The sequence below is a fragment of the Myotis myotis genome, unplaced genomic scaffold, assembly GCF_014108235.1.
Source record: "Myotis myotis isolate mMyoMyo1 unplaced genomic scaffold, mMyoMyo1.p scaffold_m19_p_42, whole genome shotgun sequence".
Classification (NCBI taxonomy): domain Eukaryota; kingdom Metazoa; phylum Chordata; class Mammalia; order Chiroptera; family Vespertilionidae; genus Myotis; species Myotis myotis.
In genome coordinates this window covers 1,298,685-1,315,562 of record NW_023416349.1, presented here as the reverse complement: position 1 = coordinate 1,315,562, position 16,878 = coordinate 1,298,685, and the positions used below count along the sequence as shown (strand labels likewise).

The following is a 16,878-nucleotide window of genomic DNA, read 5'->3' as shown; positions in this document are numbered from 1 at the left end:
CCCGGGAGTCAGCATGGCCCAGGGGGGCGGCGCGGCCCCCCCTCCCCAGCCCGTCCCTGGCCGGGCCCCCCTTCCTGTGCCTCCCCCCGCCGGGGGGGGGTCTGCGGTGCGGGCCGGCGGATGCTGCGGGCCGAGGTCCCCCCCGCCCCCCCACGCGCCCTCTCTCCTCCGCCTCCTCCTCCTCTCCGCCTCCCCCCGCCACCTCGTCCTTTCTCTCCGGCACGCTGACATCACCATCCGGGGACTCCGGGCCCTTCCCCAAAGTTAACCCTTTCGGGGGGCGGGGGGGAGCCGGAGGGAGGGCGGGGAGGTGGGAGGGCGCGGGGAGCCAGGGCGGGATGCGGAGCCGGGAGGATGGAGGGATGCGCGCCGGCAGCGGCGGGGATGCGGTTGCACCAGGAGAGAGGCCGGGTACCCCCCGCGCGCGCGGAGACGGCGGCGGGAGGGGATGGGGACCGTGGTCGGAGCCCCGCAGGGACGGGGTGGAGAGCGGAGGGTGCGGGGAGAGTTGCGGGAAAGCGGAGAGCGGGGTCAGGTGGAGAGACCGAGAGGTGGCCGAGGGTCAGGCCGGCGGGGAGGCAGGTGCGGGGAGAGGCTGGGGAAGCAGCTGGAGGGGAAGGGGGAGATGTAGAAAGAGCCGCAGAGAGAGACGGGCAAAGGCAGGGAGAGAGGGGGTGCACACCTGGGGGAAGCTAGATGCTGGGGGAGGTGGGGGCAGACTGAGGGGCAGAGAGAGAGAGAGAGAGAGAGAGAGAGAGAGAGAGAGAGAGAGAGAGAAAGGGTCTTGTCCCAGCGCATCTGTTTCCCGGGACACCAAGCCGGCCACCAGGGTCTCCTTTCCCACCCACGTTCACCCACAGCCCGGGGCATGTTTCTTTTCTTTTCAATAATATATTTTTATTGATTTCAGAGGGGAAGGGAGAGGGAGAGAGATAGAAACATCAGCGATGAGAGAGAATCATTGATCGGCTGCCTCCTGCACGCTCCCCACTGGGGATTGAGCCCGCAACCCCGGCATGTACCCTTGGCCGGAATCGAACCTGGGACCCTTCAGTCCATAAGTTGAGGCTCTATCCACTGAGCCAAACTGGCTAGGGCATGTGTTTCGAGTCAGCTTGGTTGCATACATCCATTTAGGGTCCTCCGTGTTCCTACAGAGAAACTTCCAGAACCCCCTGAGGGCCCTGAGTTGTTGTTGTTTTTTAAATATTTTATTGATTTTTTTTTTTACAGACAGGAAGGGAGAGGGATAGAGAGTTAGAAACATCAATGAGAGAGAAACATCGATCAGCTGCCTCCTGCACACTCCCCACTGGGGATGTGCCCGCAACCAAGGTACATGCCCTTGACCGGAATCGAACCTGGGACCCTTCAGTCCTCAGGCTGACGCTCTATCCACTGAGCCAACCCGGTCGGTCGGGGCTTTGTTATTGTTGTTGTATTTTAGGTCCCTATGTATCCTCTGTGCCCACCACAGGGTCCCCTAGATCCTCATGTGGGCCGAGATAGGATTGTATGTCCCCACAATAGCCCATCCGTGGATCTGTTCAGCTGGATTTGCACACCAGCCAGGCCTCCCCTATATCAGGTGCCCCAAGGTGCAAGGCATCCATGGAACCCCAAATCCCCTGCAGGGTGCACCCCGGAGCCTGCAGTCTCCTGGCCATGCACCCGCATTCCGTGGACCTCCCCGAGCACCAGGCGCGCTTGCAAGTGGTGGGGGGCCTAGAAAGATCCCGGCCCTGTGGCTGAGGCAAAGGCTAAAACAAGATAAGCAAGCAGAATATAGGGTCCATCCGATGGCCACGCTCAGGGCTAAGGAGGAGACTGAAGCAGGGAAGGGAACCGGAAGTGTGTGCGGAGTGCGGTATTTTAGATACAGTGCCGGCAGGAAACAGGAAGCGCGAAGGCCCCGAGTGGGACTGTGCCAGGCGGGGCGGTAGGAGCGCGGAAGGGGCCAGTGTGGCTGGAGGGGCCGTGGGGGTGGGGGTGACACCAAAGGAGGTGAGGACGCAGGGCTTACAGGCCCTTAGAAGTCCTGGTTTACTCCGGGTAGTCTGTAATTATTAATAGGGCCTGCTTTCATTCTCAAGAGTCTTTGCCATTAAATGGAAAATTATAGGATTATCCTACCTAGAGGTCATTGTAACCGGAAACCTATATGTGCATATTACCCAATATAATCCCAATAAATTCAATAAAAAAATAAAAGTAAAAAAATACATCTTTAAAAAAAGGTCATTGTAAAGATTATGGCTTTTTTATTTTTTTTTAAATCCTCACCTGAGGGTATGTTTATTTTAGAGAGAGAGGGAGAGAGAGAAACATTGATGAAAAAGAGAAGCATCCATAAGCATCTACTGGTTGCCTCCCAAATGCACCGTGGCTGGGGTTTGAACCCAAAACCTAGGTATGTACCCTGACTGAGAATCGAACCTGCAACCTTTTGGTATATGGCACGCTCCAACCAACTGAGCCATTCAGGCTGAGCAAGGCTATGGCTTTTAAAAAATATATATATTTTATTGATTTTTTTACAGAGAGGAAGGGAGAGGGACAGAGAGTTAGAAACATAGATGAGAGAGAAACATCGATCAGCTGCCTCCTGCACACCTCCTACTGGGGATGTGCCCGCAACCAAGGTACATGCCCTTGACCGGAATCGAACCTGGGACCCTTCAGTCTGCAGGCCGACGCTTTATCTACTGAGCCAAACCGGTCAGGGCAAGGCTATGGCTTTTATATGCTACCTGGGACCACCATTTAGGCCACTATCATATTATACCTATATTCATATATATATAATATGTTATATATAGTTACATGTGCATGTATACTATATAGTATGATGTATAATTTTATATGTAAATATACATTATCTATAGATAGGCTTGTGCATAGGTGTAGTATGTAGGTATGGTAGGCCCCCAGAACCTGTGAATACATCACCTTACAGGGCAAAAGAGACTTTGCAGATGGGACTTGAGTCAAGATGATCCAGTTTATCTGAGTGGCTCTAAATGTAATCACAAGAGTCCTTAGGAGAGGGAGGTGGGAGGTTCAGAGTCAGGAGATGGGACAGGGAAGCAGAAGGGATGTGGCCACAGTCCAAGGAATGCAGGCGGCCTCCACGAGCTGGACAAGGCAAGAAGGTAGGTTCTCTCCTGGAGCCTCCAGAAGTCACACAGTCCAGCTGACACCTTGATTTTAGCCCAGTGCAAGTCGACGAGTCCAAAACCCATTTAGGACTTCTGATCTCCAGAACGGTAAAATAATAAATCTGTGTTGTTTAAAGCCACCAAGTTTTTTAGTGATTTGTTAATAGCAGACATAGGAAAGGAATACAATAGGGTGCCCATGGGTCCAGACCCGTGTCTGATAGTTATCCTACTACACACACACACACACACACACACACACACACACACACACACACTCAGGCTCCCACAGGACCTACTAGTATATGTTTATCTTCCCATCTCAGCCCAAAATATCGCCCCGCACACCCCAGTCCCAGCAGCTCAATACATTTGAGATGAACTAAGGTTTCCTTAAGCTCAGCCCAAAACAAACACTTCTGCAGACCAGGCCTGCAGGGGCTCGTTCCCAGCCCAGAGCTCTGAATCTGGTGCGTGGAGGCTGTGAGCTTCCTAGACAAACTTGCCTGGGCATTTTGCTTCAAGAATCCCCCTCCTCTGCACCTGGCAGGACCCAGGGAAAATTTTACGGGGTAGAGAGGGGTGATAAGAAGGGTCTGCACATGCCAGGCCAGGATGGCTCAGTGGTTGAACGTCAACCTATGAACCAGGAAGTCAGGGTTTGATTCCCAGTCAGAGCACATGCCCGGGTTGTGGGCTTGATCCCCAGTGTGGGCCGTGCAGGAGGCAGCAGATCAATGATTCTCATCGTTGATGTTTCTATTTCTCTCTCCCTCTTCTTTCCTTTCTGAAATCAATAAAAATATATATATTTTTAAAAGGGTCTGGCCCTGACCAGTTTGGCTCAGTGGCTAGAGCGTCGGCCTGCAGACTCAAGGTTCCCAGGTTCGATTCTGGTCAAGGGCATGTACCTTGGTTGCAGGCACATCCCCAGTAGAGGGTGTGCAGGAGGCAGCTGATCGATGTTTCTCTCTCATCGATGTTTCTGGCTCTCTATCCCTGTCCCTTCCTCTCTGTAAAAAATCAATAAAAAAAATATATTTTAAAAAAACGGTCTGCACAGGAGCTGCTGCGTGGAGAACGGGTAGATGGGGAAACTGAGGCCAAGAGAAGGGGAGTGGTGAGTCAAAAGCTGCCTAGGTCCAGATGTTAGGGTAACCCGAACGCAGGGCTCCAGTAAATGGTGGGGTGGAGCCTCCGAGGCAGGGGAAAAGGCCTGCAGGTGAGGGACCAGCTCAACCTGCAAATGATAGGGGCGGGGCGGGGCCAGAGCAGGGGCGGGGCCACGATAAGGGCGGGGCCGAAAGGCCTAGAACAAGGGCGGGACCTCAGGTGGTGGGGAGGTGCAGCGTGTTGGAGCGGGCGGGAACATGGGTGTGGGCGGGGTCTCCTGGAGGCGGGGCCAGACCTGGGAGGGGCGGGGCATACACCAGGGCAGGGCTGGATCTCGCCAGGAGGATGAAGAAACAGGGCTCGCTAAGGGGCGGGACGCGGGACGGGGCGGGGCTTAGAGGGACAGGCCGCGAGGGGCGGGGCCTGTGCGAGGGGCGGGGCCACCGCGGTATCCGGTCGGGTGGGTAGGGCTTCAGGGCAGAGCAAACGCCGCCGCCCCAGCTACGGAGTTGGGTGGGTGCGCCGGAAATGTCCCCGATGAGACCTGCGTATTTCCGGTCAAGATGGCGGCGCCCACGGGAGTCAGGTGCGGGCGACTCTGCCTTCAGTAGAGGCGGCGACTCGAGGCCCGGAGAGGTGAGGCGCGCCCCGCTCTGGCTCCCCTCTTCGGAGAGGAGGGAGGAGATTCGTGGATAGGACGACCCAAGGGGGAGCTGGTTGCTTTGGAGGCGGGGCAGCGGCGTTGCTAAGAGACGGGGACGCGCGCACTGGACATCGGGGAGGGGGTTGCTAGGAGAGTGGGTGGGGCCTGTTGCTAGGGAGGGAGGCGGGGCTAATGGCTTTGGGGAAGGGTCCCGCTGGTGTGAAGGAAGGAAAGGAAGCGGGCAGTGGTTAAGTGGGTGTGGGCAGAGCGGCTCCGTGCCATGGGGGGGCGCCGGGCTCCCCTAAAACGCCACCTTCTCAGCAGACCCCCAGGAGTCGACCCTCCAGGACACCAGAGCGCCTTCCGCGGCGACCCTCCCCGACCCCGCAACACACGCTCCCCTTCTCCACAAGCAGCCCATGGCGGACCAAGGCTCGGGGGGCAGCCGCCTCCCCCTGGCGCTGCCCCCAGCCTCCCAGGGCTGCTCCTCCGGCGGCGGCGGCGGCGGCGGCTCCAACACGGGGGGCTCGGGCCACCCCCCGCACCCGCGCAACCTGCAAGGCCTGCTGCAGATGGCCATCACGGCGGGCTCTGACGAGCCGGACCCCCCTCCGGAACCCATGAGCGAGGAGGTAAAGGGTGGGGTGCAAGAAGCGGGGGGAGGGGCGTGGGGACAGCTATATCTGGGGAAGCGTGGTTCGGGGGGCTGGGAGCTGGAGTTTTCCGGGGTGTGTATGTGTTTGGGGGGGGGGGTGCGGGAGCCCAGGTGTGAAGGCGCAGTCGGCTATATTTGTGCTAGATGGGGTCCTTGTAGCCGGGATGAAGGTCAGATCTCGGAACTGTCGGGGTGGGGCGGGGGCAGATCCCGGGGGTCCCATGCTGGGAGGTAGAATAGCCTCGTGGGAGAAAGAAAAGCAGACGAGGCTGGATTCCGCCGTATCCAGCTGTGTGACCTTGGGGTATCACGCAGTCTCTCTGGGCCCCAAGCTCCCCATTTGCAAGTTGAGGACGATAAGAGTAACGGCACTCAGGGCGGCTCTGAGGCTGCAGTTGCATAGCGCTCCTGCCGGCGGCTGGGGCTCCCAGCGGGTGTGGTCAGCTGGTTGAGGGTGGTCCCAGGCACCCAGAGGTCACCTGTTTCCTGTTCCTGGTCAGGGCACACGCCCGGGTTGTGGGCTTGATCCCCGGGTGGGAGGCTTGCAGGAGGCAGCTGATCAGCATGTCTCTCTCATCAAGGCTTCTATCTCCTTTCTCTGTCTAAAACAGATAATAATGATAATAATAAATATTTTTTTAGCCCTAGCCGGTTTGTCTCAGTGGATAGAGCATCGGCCTGCGAACTGAAAGGTCCCAGGTTCGATTGTGGTCAAGGGCACATGCCCGGGTTGTGGGCTCGATCCCCAGTGGTGGACTTGTGGGAGGCAACCAACCCATGATCCTCTCTCATCGTGGATGTTTCTATCTCCCTCTTCCTTCCTTTCTGAAATCAATAAAAAAAAATATTTTTAAAAAATAAAAAATAATAATAATTAATATTTTTTTTAAAAAGAGCACCAGGCTCTGTGGACCGACTGTCTGCTTCCGTCTGACCACAGGCTTTGCGGATGGCTGACTGTGTGATCTTGGGCAAGTCACAGCCTTTCTGTGCCTCAGTTTTCACATCTGTGAAGTGGGTTGTTTTGGAGAGTAATAGCAATATTGGCGATAATGACATTTCGTCAGTGACGGTGGTTGCCGTTCAGGCATACCTCCTTTTACTGTGCCTCACGGATGTTGTCCTTTTTACAAACTGAAGGCAAGATCCTCCACCAGCAAAAAGATCAGGACCGGCTTTCTTGTTCTTGTGATACTCGCTTTATTGCTGTGATCTGGAGCCGAGCCCCCAATCCCCCCTGTATACAAAAGCTGCTGCTCATGCACCTACATCCTCGATGTCTTTGACCTTAGGACAATGAGCTGGGAAACAGGCCCAGAAAGATTAGCCTCCTGCCCGCATTTACCCAGTGCTGTGTCTACAGAGCCCTCGGACGGGTACGAGCAGTTAACACAAACGCTGTGCATCCGAGAAATAGAAAGAAAAAACCCCAGTGGCCAGTTCTCGGCTCTCACCGGATGGGATGGAACAGCAGCCTTGGTTACCCCCCCCCCTCCTCGATCTCTTTCTTCCCTTGGCTTCCGGAGCAAAGTGTCCTGGCCCTCCCCCTCCCCACTGGCCCTTCCCATTTCCTCTCGGCTCTTCCATGTTCTCCAGCCTCTGAATGGTGGAGGCACCGGGACTTTCCTCTTTCTCATTATCTTTTATTTTCTTAAAATATATATTTTTTATTGATTTCAGAGAGGAAGGGAGAGGGAGAGAGAGAGGGAAACATCAAGAAGAGTTATTGATCGGCTGCCTCCTACCCACCCCACACAGGGAATCGAGCTCAAAACCCGGGCATGTGCCCTGACTGGGAATCGAACCGTGACCTCCTGGCTCATAAGTGGAGGCTCTACCACTGAGCCATGCCAGCGGGGCCCCATTATTTGTTTTAAAATATATTTTTACTGTGTTTTTTTTTTGTTGTTGTTTTAGGAGAGAGAGGGAGGGAAAGGAGAAAGAGAGAGAAACGTTGATGGGCTGCCTCATGCAGGCCCCCTGGCAGTGGTTGTATCCACCAGGCGACACTGGCAATGTGTGGAGACGGTTCTCGGTTGTTGCAAGCGGGGGACTGGTGCTGTGGCGTCTCGCAGGTGGCGGTCAGGGGTGCTGCTCAACCTCCGGCAGCGCGTGGACGGCCCCCACCACGGACTGTCCCGCTCAAGGTGTCAGTAGGGCCAGGGCTGCGAAACCAGGTGTCGCCTGGGCCTTCCCTCTGAACTCCAGGCAGCCTACTCAGCACTTCACCTCGGCGTGTAATAGATCCCGCAAACGTAACCCGTTAACAGCGGGCTCTAGGCCCTGGGCAGGTGCTAAGTGGGTTAGAGCATCGTCCTGATGCACCAGGGTTGCGGGTTCGATCCCGGGTCAGGGTGCATACAAGAATCAACCAATGAATGCATGGATGGGTGGAACAAGAAGCCATTGTTTCTCTCCCTCTCCCTCTCTCAAGAAACAAACAGCTCAGACGGTCTGGCTCAATGGTTGTGTGTTGACCTATGGACCAGGAGGTCACGGTTCGATTCCCAGTCAGGGCACATGTCCAGGCTGCGGGCTCGATCCCCAATGTGGGGCGTCAGGAGGCAGCCGATCCATGATTCTCTCGCATTATTGATGTTTCTCTGCCTCTCTCCTCCCTTCTGCTCTCTGGAATCAATAAAGAAATATGTAAACAAACAGAAAGCCAAGTTCTAATCTTCTGTCCTACACCTGCTGCCCTGCCATCTCCTTCTAGGGAGTCAGGCAGACACCGGGGAGCCCTGCCTCCTCTGCCCCCCACCCCACAGCCCGTCTCTCTGTAGATCTCGTGTCTAGACACGTGTGTCAGTAGAAACGAAGCTCCGTAGATCGTGTTGATTGAAGGGACTGTCGGCGCTCCGATGCTGGCAGTCATTGTCAATGACCGATATTCCTGAATGAGCTTACTGATGAAGTCACCCACCTTGCCCCCAGAGGCGCCAGTGGCTGCAGGAGGCCATGTCGGCGGCCTGCCGGGGCCAGCGGGAGGAGGTGGAGCAGATGAAGAACTGCCTCCGAGTGCTGTCCCAGCCCACGCCCCCCGCGGCCGGCGAGGCTGAGCTGGCCGTCGACCAGCAGGAGCGCGAGGGGGCCCTGGAGCTGCTGGCTGACCTGTGTGAGAACATGGACAACGCCGCAGGTACACCCCCATCCCCCCCGCCCCCAGCCGCCGGTGCCGCCCGCTGCCTCCGGTCCCCTCCTGCCTGGCTCCTCAGCACGTGTGCGGCTGGGCTGCGGCTCATGGCGTACGTGGCCTTCCCCACCCAGTGTGAGGTGTTCAGGGTCCTTCCAGGTTGTTGCCGACCTCGAACTTGATTCCTTTGGGCGGCTGGTGCCCCATGGTGTGGATGGGGAGCGCCGGCCGCGGGCGCCTGGGGCGTGTCCCCTTTGGCTGTTCTGAATTCTGCTGCTGTGGACGCGGGGTCCGAGTTTCTGCCTGAGTCCAGCGCTCGAGGCCTGGGGGTATTCCTAGGAGTGGCCATTCCTAGGAGTGACTCTGGGTAACTCTCTCCCCAGTACCACCTGATCTACACAAACGTGGCTTGCCCACCCCGGCCCGTGTGTGGTTCTCCCACAGGCCCTGTGCTGGTTGTAGGGTGTGTGGGGGTCAGCGCTGGCATTTCGCGGGCTGGAGCCTGGGACCTAACCCCCACATGCTGATTTTGTGGCGACACAGCGACCTGGGAGGGACCCCGCTGGTGCTGGAGAGAGCCAGCACAGGTCGGCAGGTCCCAGGGAGCGGCCTGCCCCTCCGGCCTCACCTGGAGCGCTGGTTTGCTCTGGCTGCCATAACAAAGGGCCACGGCTGGGCAGACGTGGCCGGCAGGGGTGGCTCAGTGGTTGAGTGTCGACCTGTGAACCAGGAGGTCAGGGTTCAGTTCCCAGTTGGCATATACCCAGGTTGCAGACTCGATCCCCAGTAGGGGGCGTTCAGGAGGCAGCCGATCAGTGATTCTCTCTCATCATTGATGTTTCTCTCCCTCCCTCCCTCCCTCCCTCCCTCCCTCCCTCCCTCTCTCTCTGAAATCAATAAAAATATATTTAAAGAGAAATTAAACAGCAGACATGCATCTCACAGCCTGGAGGCTGCAAGTGCAGATCAAGGTGTGGGCAGGCTGGCTGCTTCGGAGGCCCCTCTCCGTGGCTTTCACATGGCTGTCCCCTCCCGTGTCCTCACATGGTCCCCCCCTGGGGTACCCGTGTCCTATTCTTGTCAGAGCACCAGCCATGTGGGGCCAATCCGGTGATGTCATGTCACCTTACGCACCTATCTTAGGCCCCATCTCCACATACAGCACATTCTGAGGCACGGGGGGGGGGGGGGGCTTCAAGGAATGGATTTGGCACAGCTCAGCCGTAACACTGGCTCTCCCCCCCTCTCTGCGGCACAGACTTCTGCCAGCTGTCCGGCATGCACCTGCTGGTGGGCCGGTACCTGGAGGCGGGGCCCGCGGGGCTGCGGTGGCGGGCGGCCCAGCTCATCGGCACGTGCAGCCAGAACGTGGCGGCCATCCAGGAGCAGGTGCTGGGCCTGGGCGCCCTGCGCAAGCTGCTGCGGCTGCTCGACCGGGACCCCTGCGACTCGGTGCGCGTCAAGGCCCTCTTCGCCATCTCCTGTGAGTGTCCGGGCTGCAGGGGAGGGGCCTGGGTCCCCACGGCCTGGAGCTGGCCCGGGAGGCGGGCCCTGTAGGGATTGCTGGGGGCAGAGGCAGCGGGGCCTCCCTTGCTCATTCGCCCCCGGTACCTGTCAGGGTCTGTGCTGGGTGCTGGGAACAGGGTGGTGAGTTTGCCGACCTCCTGCCGGTCGGAGAGCCAGGTCCTAGGGACCCAGGGCTGTCACTCAGCTTAAGTGGCGGTGCCATCGGGCTCTCAGCCTCCGCCTGTTGATGGTCCTCTCGCTGGAGCTTGTGGGCGGGACTGGTTTCAGTTTCTCGTGTGGATGGGTCTTTCTGGGGACCCGTCCTCATCCTGGAGCCCACCCAGAGCCACATCATTAGAAGAAGGATGCTCGCCTGGCTGGGGTGGCTCGTTGGTTGGAGCGTTGTCCCATGTACCGGAAGGTTGTGGGTTCGATTCCCTGTCAGGACACATACCTAGGTTGTGGGTTCATCCCTGTCAGGGTGCATGAGGGAAGCAGCCCATCGATGCATCTCACACCGATGTTTCTTTCTCTCTCTCTAATGTCAATTTTAAAAAACATTTAAAAAGAAGAAAAGATGCTCCTATCACCAGGAAATTCCAAGGGAGTTGGGGACTCAGTGTCAGGAGCGGAGGACAGAGACCAATTATGTTCCCTGGGATAAGGCGTGGGAGGTGTGGATAGGAGATTCTGGGAGGGAGGGAGGAGTTCTGGCGAGGGCGAGGGAAGGAGTCTCGGAAGAGACGGCATTTGGAAAGTCACATCCAAAAATAGGGAGACAGATGGACAGACCGGCCCAGGGCAGCTCCGCGGGGAAGGGCTGACAGAGGGACTTGGTGCCCTGGAAGTATCAAGACCAGAGCCTGGTAGGGGACAGATGGACAGTTTTCTTTAAACGGCTTAATTGTATCAGTGAAAATACACCTTTAAGCCCAGCCAACGTGGTTCCATGGTTGAGCATCGACCTATGAACCAGGAGTCACAGTTGATTCACGGTCAGAGCACATGCCCAGGTTTTGGGTTTGATCCCCAGTGGGGGGTGTTCAGGAGGCAGCCAATCAGTGATTCTCTCTCATCGTTGATGTTTCTCTCTCTCTCTCCCTCTCCCTTTCTCTGAAATCAATAAAAATAGATTTAAAAATATATATACCTTTAAGAAAAGATAATGCTTGTGAAGCACAGGCCCATAAAAATTGATGATGGTGATGATGATGGTGATGATGGTGGTGATGTTGGTGATGGTGGTGATGATAGTGATGGTGGTGGTGTTGGTGATGATAGTGATGATGGTGATGGTGGTGGTGGTGGTGATGGTGGTGCTGGTGGTGATGATGGTGGTGGTGGTGGTGATGATGGTGGTGATGATGGTGATGATGGTGATGATAGTGATGATGGTGGTGGTGGTGGTGGTGATGTTGGTGATGGTGATGTTGGTGATGGTGATGTTGGTGATGGTGGTGATGATGGTCACTGTGACTTTGAGGCCCATCCTCTCTCCCTTCCCCAGGCCTCGTCCGGGAGCAGGAGGCTGGGTTGCTGCAGTTCCTCCGGCTGGACGGCTTCTCGGTGTTGATGCGGGCCATGCAGCAGCAGGTGCAAAAGCTCAAGGTCAAGTCAGCCTTCCTGCTGCAGAACCTGCTGGTGGGCCACCCAGAACACAAAGGTGGGGTGGCCAGGGCAGGGGCTGGGATGGTCCTGGAGGATGGTGGTGGGGGCAGGGAGTGCACGGGGGGGGGGGTGCCCTCTGACCCCGAGTCCTTCCCCCAGGGACGCTGTGCTCCATGGGGATGGTCCAGCAGCTGGTGGCCCTCGTCCGGACAGAACACAGCCCCTTCCACGAGCACGTGCTTGGAGCCCTGTGCAGGTGCGCGGGGCCCCGAGGGAGCACCTTCCGGGGCGGGTGCCCCCTCCCAGAATGCACCGCTGGGCTCCGGCCTCCCTTATCCGGGGTCCCAGGAGTGTGGGGCTTCTCCTGGGGAGTCTGGCCCTCTCCGAGCCTGTTTCCTCACCTGTAAGGGGAGTGACGCAGCAGCCCACGGGGGGGGGAGGGGGGGGGCGGCTCTCTTTCATCCCCCACCCACCACGGTCCAAGTGAGTCAGCGTCTGAAAATGACAGGATGGGGCAGCCGAGCAGGCGGGCAGCAGCCCCAGCCAGGCCCTGTGCTCAGTGCCCTGTTTTGTGCCAAGTCCCATGAGATCCGCTTTGCAGCGGGGGAAACGGGCTCGGTGTGGGGACCGTCTTTCCCTGGCCGCCAGGGTGTGTGTGTGTGTGTGTGTGTGTGTGTGTGTGTGTGTGGAGGGAGGTGCCAAGAACTGCTCTGTGCCCGCAGCCTGGTGACAGACTTCCCCCAGGGCGTGCGGGAGTGCCGGGAGCCGGAGCTGGGCCTGGAGGAGCTGCTCCGGCACCGCTGCCAGCTGCTGCAGCAGCACGAGGAGTACCAGGTGGGCCGCCCTCGCCCTCGCCCTCGCCCTCCGGGCCTGTTCTCCACGCTGTTCATGCTCATTCACGTCTCTCCCATCACCTGTGCAGCCAACACCCCTGCCACCTCCCATGTGCCTCACACTGTCCCAGGGAGCAGGAGGGACTCTGGAGTTTCTTAAAGGGCTAACACATTCATTTAATCACTATCCACGTTATTTACATTGCATTCAAGTGTTTAATAATTAAATATTAGATCAATAAGTACGTAAGTGATAAATAGCAGGCAATTACATCTTGAATTAAATAGGTAAGGAACAAGTACATGGTAAAGAACTCGTTAGAGCCGAAACCGGTTTGGCTCAGTGGATAGAGCGCCGGCTTGCGGACTGAAAGGTCCCAGGTTCGATTCCGGTCAAGGGCATGTACCTGGGTTGCGGGCACATCCCCAGTAGGAGATGTGCAGGAGGCGGCTGAGTGATGTTTCTCTCTCATCGATGTTTCTAACTCTCTATCTCTCTCCCTTCCTCTCTGTAAGAAATCAATGAAATATATTTATTTGTTTTTTTCTTTTGGTTTTTTTTTATATATTTTATTGATTTTTTACAGAGAGGAAGGGAGAGAGATAGAGAGTCAGAAACATCGATGAGAGAGAAACATCGATCAGCCGCCTCCTGCACACCTCCTACTGGGGATGTGCCCGCAACCCAGGTACATGCCCTTGACCGGAATCGAACCCGGGACCCTTCAGTCCTCAGGCCGACGCTCTATCCACTGAGCCAAACCGGTTTCGGCTGAAATATATTTAAAAAAAAAAAAAAAAAAAAGAACTCCTTAGATATTAGATAACAGTGATCAAGCCCAGGAGCCAGTGAAATAGATAAGAAATCAGCGGTAGCTCAGTAGGTAGTTAATTGTATGGATAGTAAGTAACACGTGGTGAGTAGCGCAGGTATTTACCGCAGGTATTTACATCGATAACGAGCCGCAGATCAGCGGTGAGCACAGCCTGTCCCGAGCTCCCCACCTCTCGCCGTGCCTGTGGCTTCCGGGGTGCTCTGTGCAGAGACCAGCACACGTGCCTGTGACTTCTCCTCCTTCCCCGCGTGCGGCCCGCCGAGCCTGTCTGAGCGCCGTGTGCCCTGGCCTCGCCCCTCTCCTGGCGTCTCGGGCGCACACTCTTCCCTCTCCTCCTGTGGCTGCCCTGCTGGACGGACGTGTTTCCACACTGAGCACTAGCACTGCTGACAGAACCTCTTCTATGTGTATGTCTACAGAACACAGTTCTAGGAAGGGAGAGCCGAGTTCAAGTGCGTACAGGCCAAGTTACGCTCTAGCCAGTTCGGCTCAGTGGCTAGGTCATCGGCCTGCGGACTGCAGGTTCCCAAATTCGGTAACGGTCCAAAGGCACCCAGCTCAGCTGCAGGCTCGAACCCTGGCTCTGGAGGCAACCAGTCGATGTCTGTCTTTCACATCAATGTTTCTCTCTCTCTCTCTCTCTCTCTCTCCTCTCCCTTCCGTTTTCTCTAAAAATCAATGGGAAAATACCCTCAGGTGAGGACTAACAACAACAAAAGGTGAGGTTACAGGGCTGCCCAGTTGCTCTCCCTGGAGGTTGCACTGGTCCGTGTGCAGCCACAAGGGTCCCCAGCGGCCTGGCCAGGCTGGCCCCAAACCACTGGGCCTTTTTCCAAGCTGATGGGTGGATCCAGCTGCCATTTGCGTTTCTCCCAAGTGAAGTTGGGCATCTTTTTCCTTCTTTTTTTAATATATTTTTTTATTGATTTTTTACAGAGAGGAAGGGAGAGGGATAGAGAGCCAGAAACATCAATGAGAGAGAAACATCGATCAGCTGCCTCCTGCACACCCCCTACTGGGGATGTGCCCGCAACCCAGGTACATGCCCTTGACCGGAATCGAACCTGGGACCCTTCAGTCCCCAGGCCGAAGCTCTATCCACTGAGCTAAACCGGTTCTGGCTCTTTTCCCTTTCTTGTTAACTGCTCATGCACGTCCGTAACCACATTATCCCGGCGTGATGAGTCGCAATTATTTTTACCACCAACTTGGTTCTCCTTCCTTTCTGTTTCCGGCAACTCGCTGCCGGGCAGACACCTTGTATGTTTCTGCGTCCAGCGCTTCCGTGCTTGCTTTCCCGGCTTCTGGAGTCTGTATCCGGGGAGGGGTTTTCAGTGGGATGAGTGGGGTGAGTGGTGTCAGGGAGTTAGAGCCTGAGTGAGCTCATGTGAGGACAGACCAGTGGGGGTGACCAGAGGCTGGAGACCCTGGGGTCCAGTTCAGGAGTCCAGACATGGGTGAGAAGAGAAAGAGGGAGCCGTGGATCTGAGCAGAGGCCGGAGAACCCGGGAGGCTTGGGGCCGAGCAGCGAAGAGGAGCGGTCTTGGGTGGGGGGTTTAGAGGCAGGGCCCGGCCTCGCACTCAGGGCGCCCGCTCTTGCCCCTGATCCAGGAGGAGCTGGAGTTCTGCGAAAAGCTGCTGCAGACCTGCTTCTCCAGCCCCACGGACGACAGCATGGATCGGTGAACCCGGCGGCTTCCGGCCCCCTCTCCGTGGGAACCCTAGGCCTCTCGCCTCCCGGCCACGGGGCCCTCTCCCAAGGGAGAGCAGGGCCTGCTGGTGCCGGGCCACCGCCGTGCCAGCCCGTCTCTGCTCAGCCCCCTGGAGGGGCCCTGGGAAAGGCACGGGCCCCTCAGACCCCCCCCCCCATGCTCTCACTCCACCCCCATAGCACCCACACTGTCTTCCAATAAAGGTGTCGCTCTCCCTCCTTTGCAGCAGTCTGTCACCTCCCCTGGAGGGTGCCTGGGGAGGGGAGGTGGGGCTCAGTCCGAGGGGACCCGGGGAGCCACCGAGGGGACGGAAGAGGGCGGGACCTGGGAATAAAGTGCTGCTCTCGGAAACCCAGAGCCATTGTCGCCTGTCCTTTCCCAGCCTCTCGGGGCGTGTGGGGCGCACCCACTCCTCCTCTCGGCCACCATCCTGGCTGATTTCTTCACATGGGGAACCCCCACGGTAGATTCTCACACTGCAGGCCCCGAGGCCGAAGCCCTCTTCTTGCCCAGCATCCAGGGCAAGGCACGTCATGTGACTGCAGCCCCACCAATCAGAGCCCTCCCTGCGGCCTGCTGGGGAGCCCCTGACAGAAGGGGGAGGGAGCACGTGTGCCAAAGCTGGTGGCGCTGCCCAGAGGGTGGAGGCTGGCCTGTGCGCCCGGGACAGGCCCCTGGCTGGGCGTGGGGTACCTTCCCATCTGCAAAGCACCGAGCCTTCTCTCCCGCCTTCTCAGATTGGGGTGGGGGGGGGCAGAGGAGGGACTGCCTCGCCTCCTTTAATAAATTGCTTTTCAGATTAAAGGAGGTTTCACGGGTAGCGACATATAGCCCTGACCGCTGCCATTTTTCAGACATGGAAGCTGAGCCCAGGGTGGTTAGTCCATGGCCAGGTTCACTCGGCCAGGATTCAGACCTGGGCTCACCCCAAACCAGGTTCCTCTGCCCTGTACACTGGCTTCCTAGCCCCATCTGTTGCCAGACTAATTCCTATGCAATTTCCTGGCACCCCTGGGACTTTGGAGGGGCCCATTACTTTCACCTCTCCTCCCACATTCAGGATAAGTGGAAGGTGGTTACAGGATCCACGAATCGGAGGTCAAGTGCCACCTCCGTTCCTGTCAACGCCACTCACAGAATGTGGCCGTAGCCTTGTGCTCCTCCACCCCGGCATCCAACACTCGTCCACGTGGTCACAGGCAGCACTGGGCGAGCGCGGACCTCTGACTTCACCCCTGCAGCTCCAAGCTCAGACCATGCCCTGAGATGGCGGTGGTCTGTCACTCCACATTCCCACCTGAGGCAAGGACCGCAGAAGCACCCCATGGCAACAGACACCCTGGAGATAGCAAGGACCAGACGAGGCATGGCGGAAAAAATCTAATTACCGACATGTGGTAATCAGTGAGTGCAAGGAAATGACAACCATTAGGGCAATTAGAAGCTAACAGATGTAACAGGAGAGCGTTCTCAACATGACTCAATTACTCGTAAATGTCCTTGAGCCCTGGCCGGTGTGACTCAGTGGATAGAGCGTCAGTCTGCGGACTGAAGAGTCCTGGGTTCGATTCCGGTCAAGGGCACATGCCCGGGGTTATGGGTTCGATCACCACTAGGGGGTGTGCAAGAGGCAGCCGATCAATGATTCTCTCTCATCATTGATGTTTCTATCTCTCCCACT

General features: G+C 57.2%; 1 protein-coding gene across 4 annotated transcripts; it reads left to right on the top strand.

The window, feature by feature from the left end:
• The first annotated feature begins 4,751 nt into the window (after window positions 1-4,751).
• Window positions 4,752-15,552, top strand: HSPBP1 (HSPA (Hsp70) binding protein 1). Of its 4 annotated transcripts, none has more exons than XR_004967206.1 (8): window positions 4,752-4,907; window positions 5,239-5,546; window positions 8,504-8,708; window positions 9,961-10,185; window positions 11,716-11,849; window positions 11,976-12,072; window positions 12,539-12,650; window positions 15,097-15,134. XR_004967206.1 is itself a non-coding variant. In XM_036306679.1 (8 exons), exons 2-8 carry the CDS (start codon window positions 5,334-5,336, stop codon window positions 15,169-15,171), a joined length of 1,083 nt encoding a protein of 360 aa, XP_036162572.1. In that variant the 5' UTR covers window positions 4,752-4,907; window positions 5,239-5,333; the 3' UTR covers window positions 15,172-15,552. The 4 variants fall into 4 exon arrangements, 3 of the variants coding, with proteins under 3 accessions (XP_036162572.1, XP_036162573.1, XP_036162575.1); XM_036306679.1 differs by having other exon boundaries at window positions 11,716-11,871; window positions 15,097-15,552; XM_036306680.1 differs by having other exon boundaries at window positions 4,760-4,907; window positions 5,236-5,546; window positions 11,716-11,871; window positions 15,097-15,552.
• The last annotated feature ends 1,326 nt before the right edge of the window (window positions 15,553-16,878 follow it).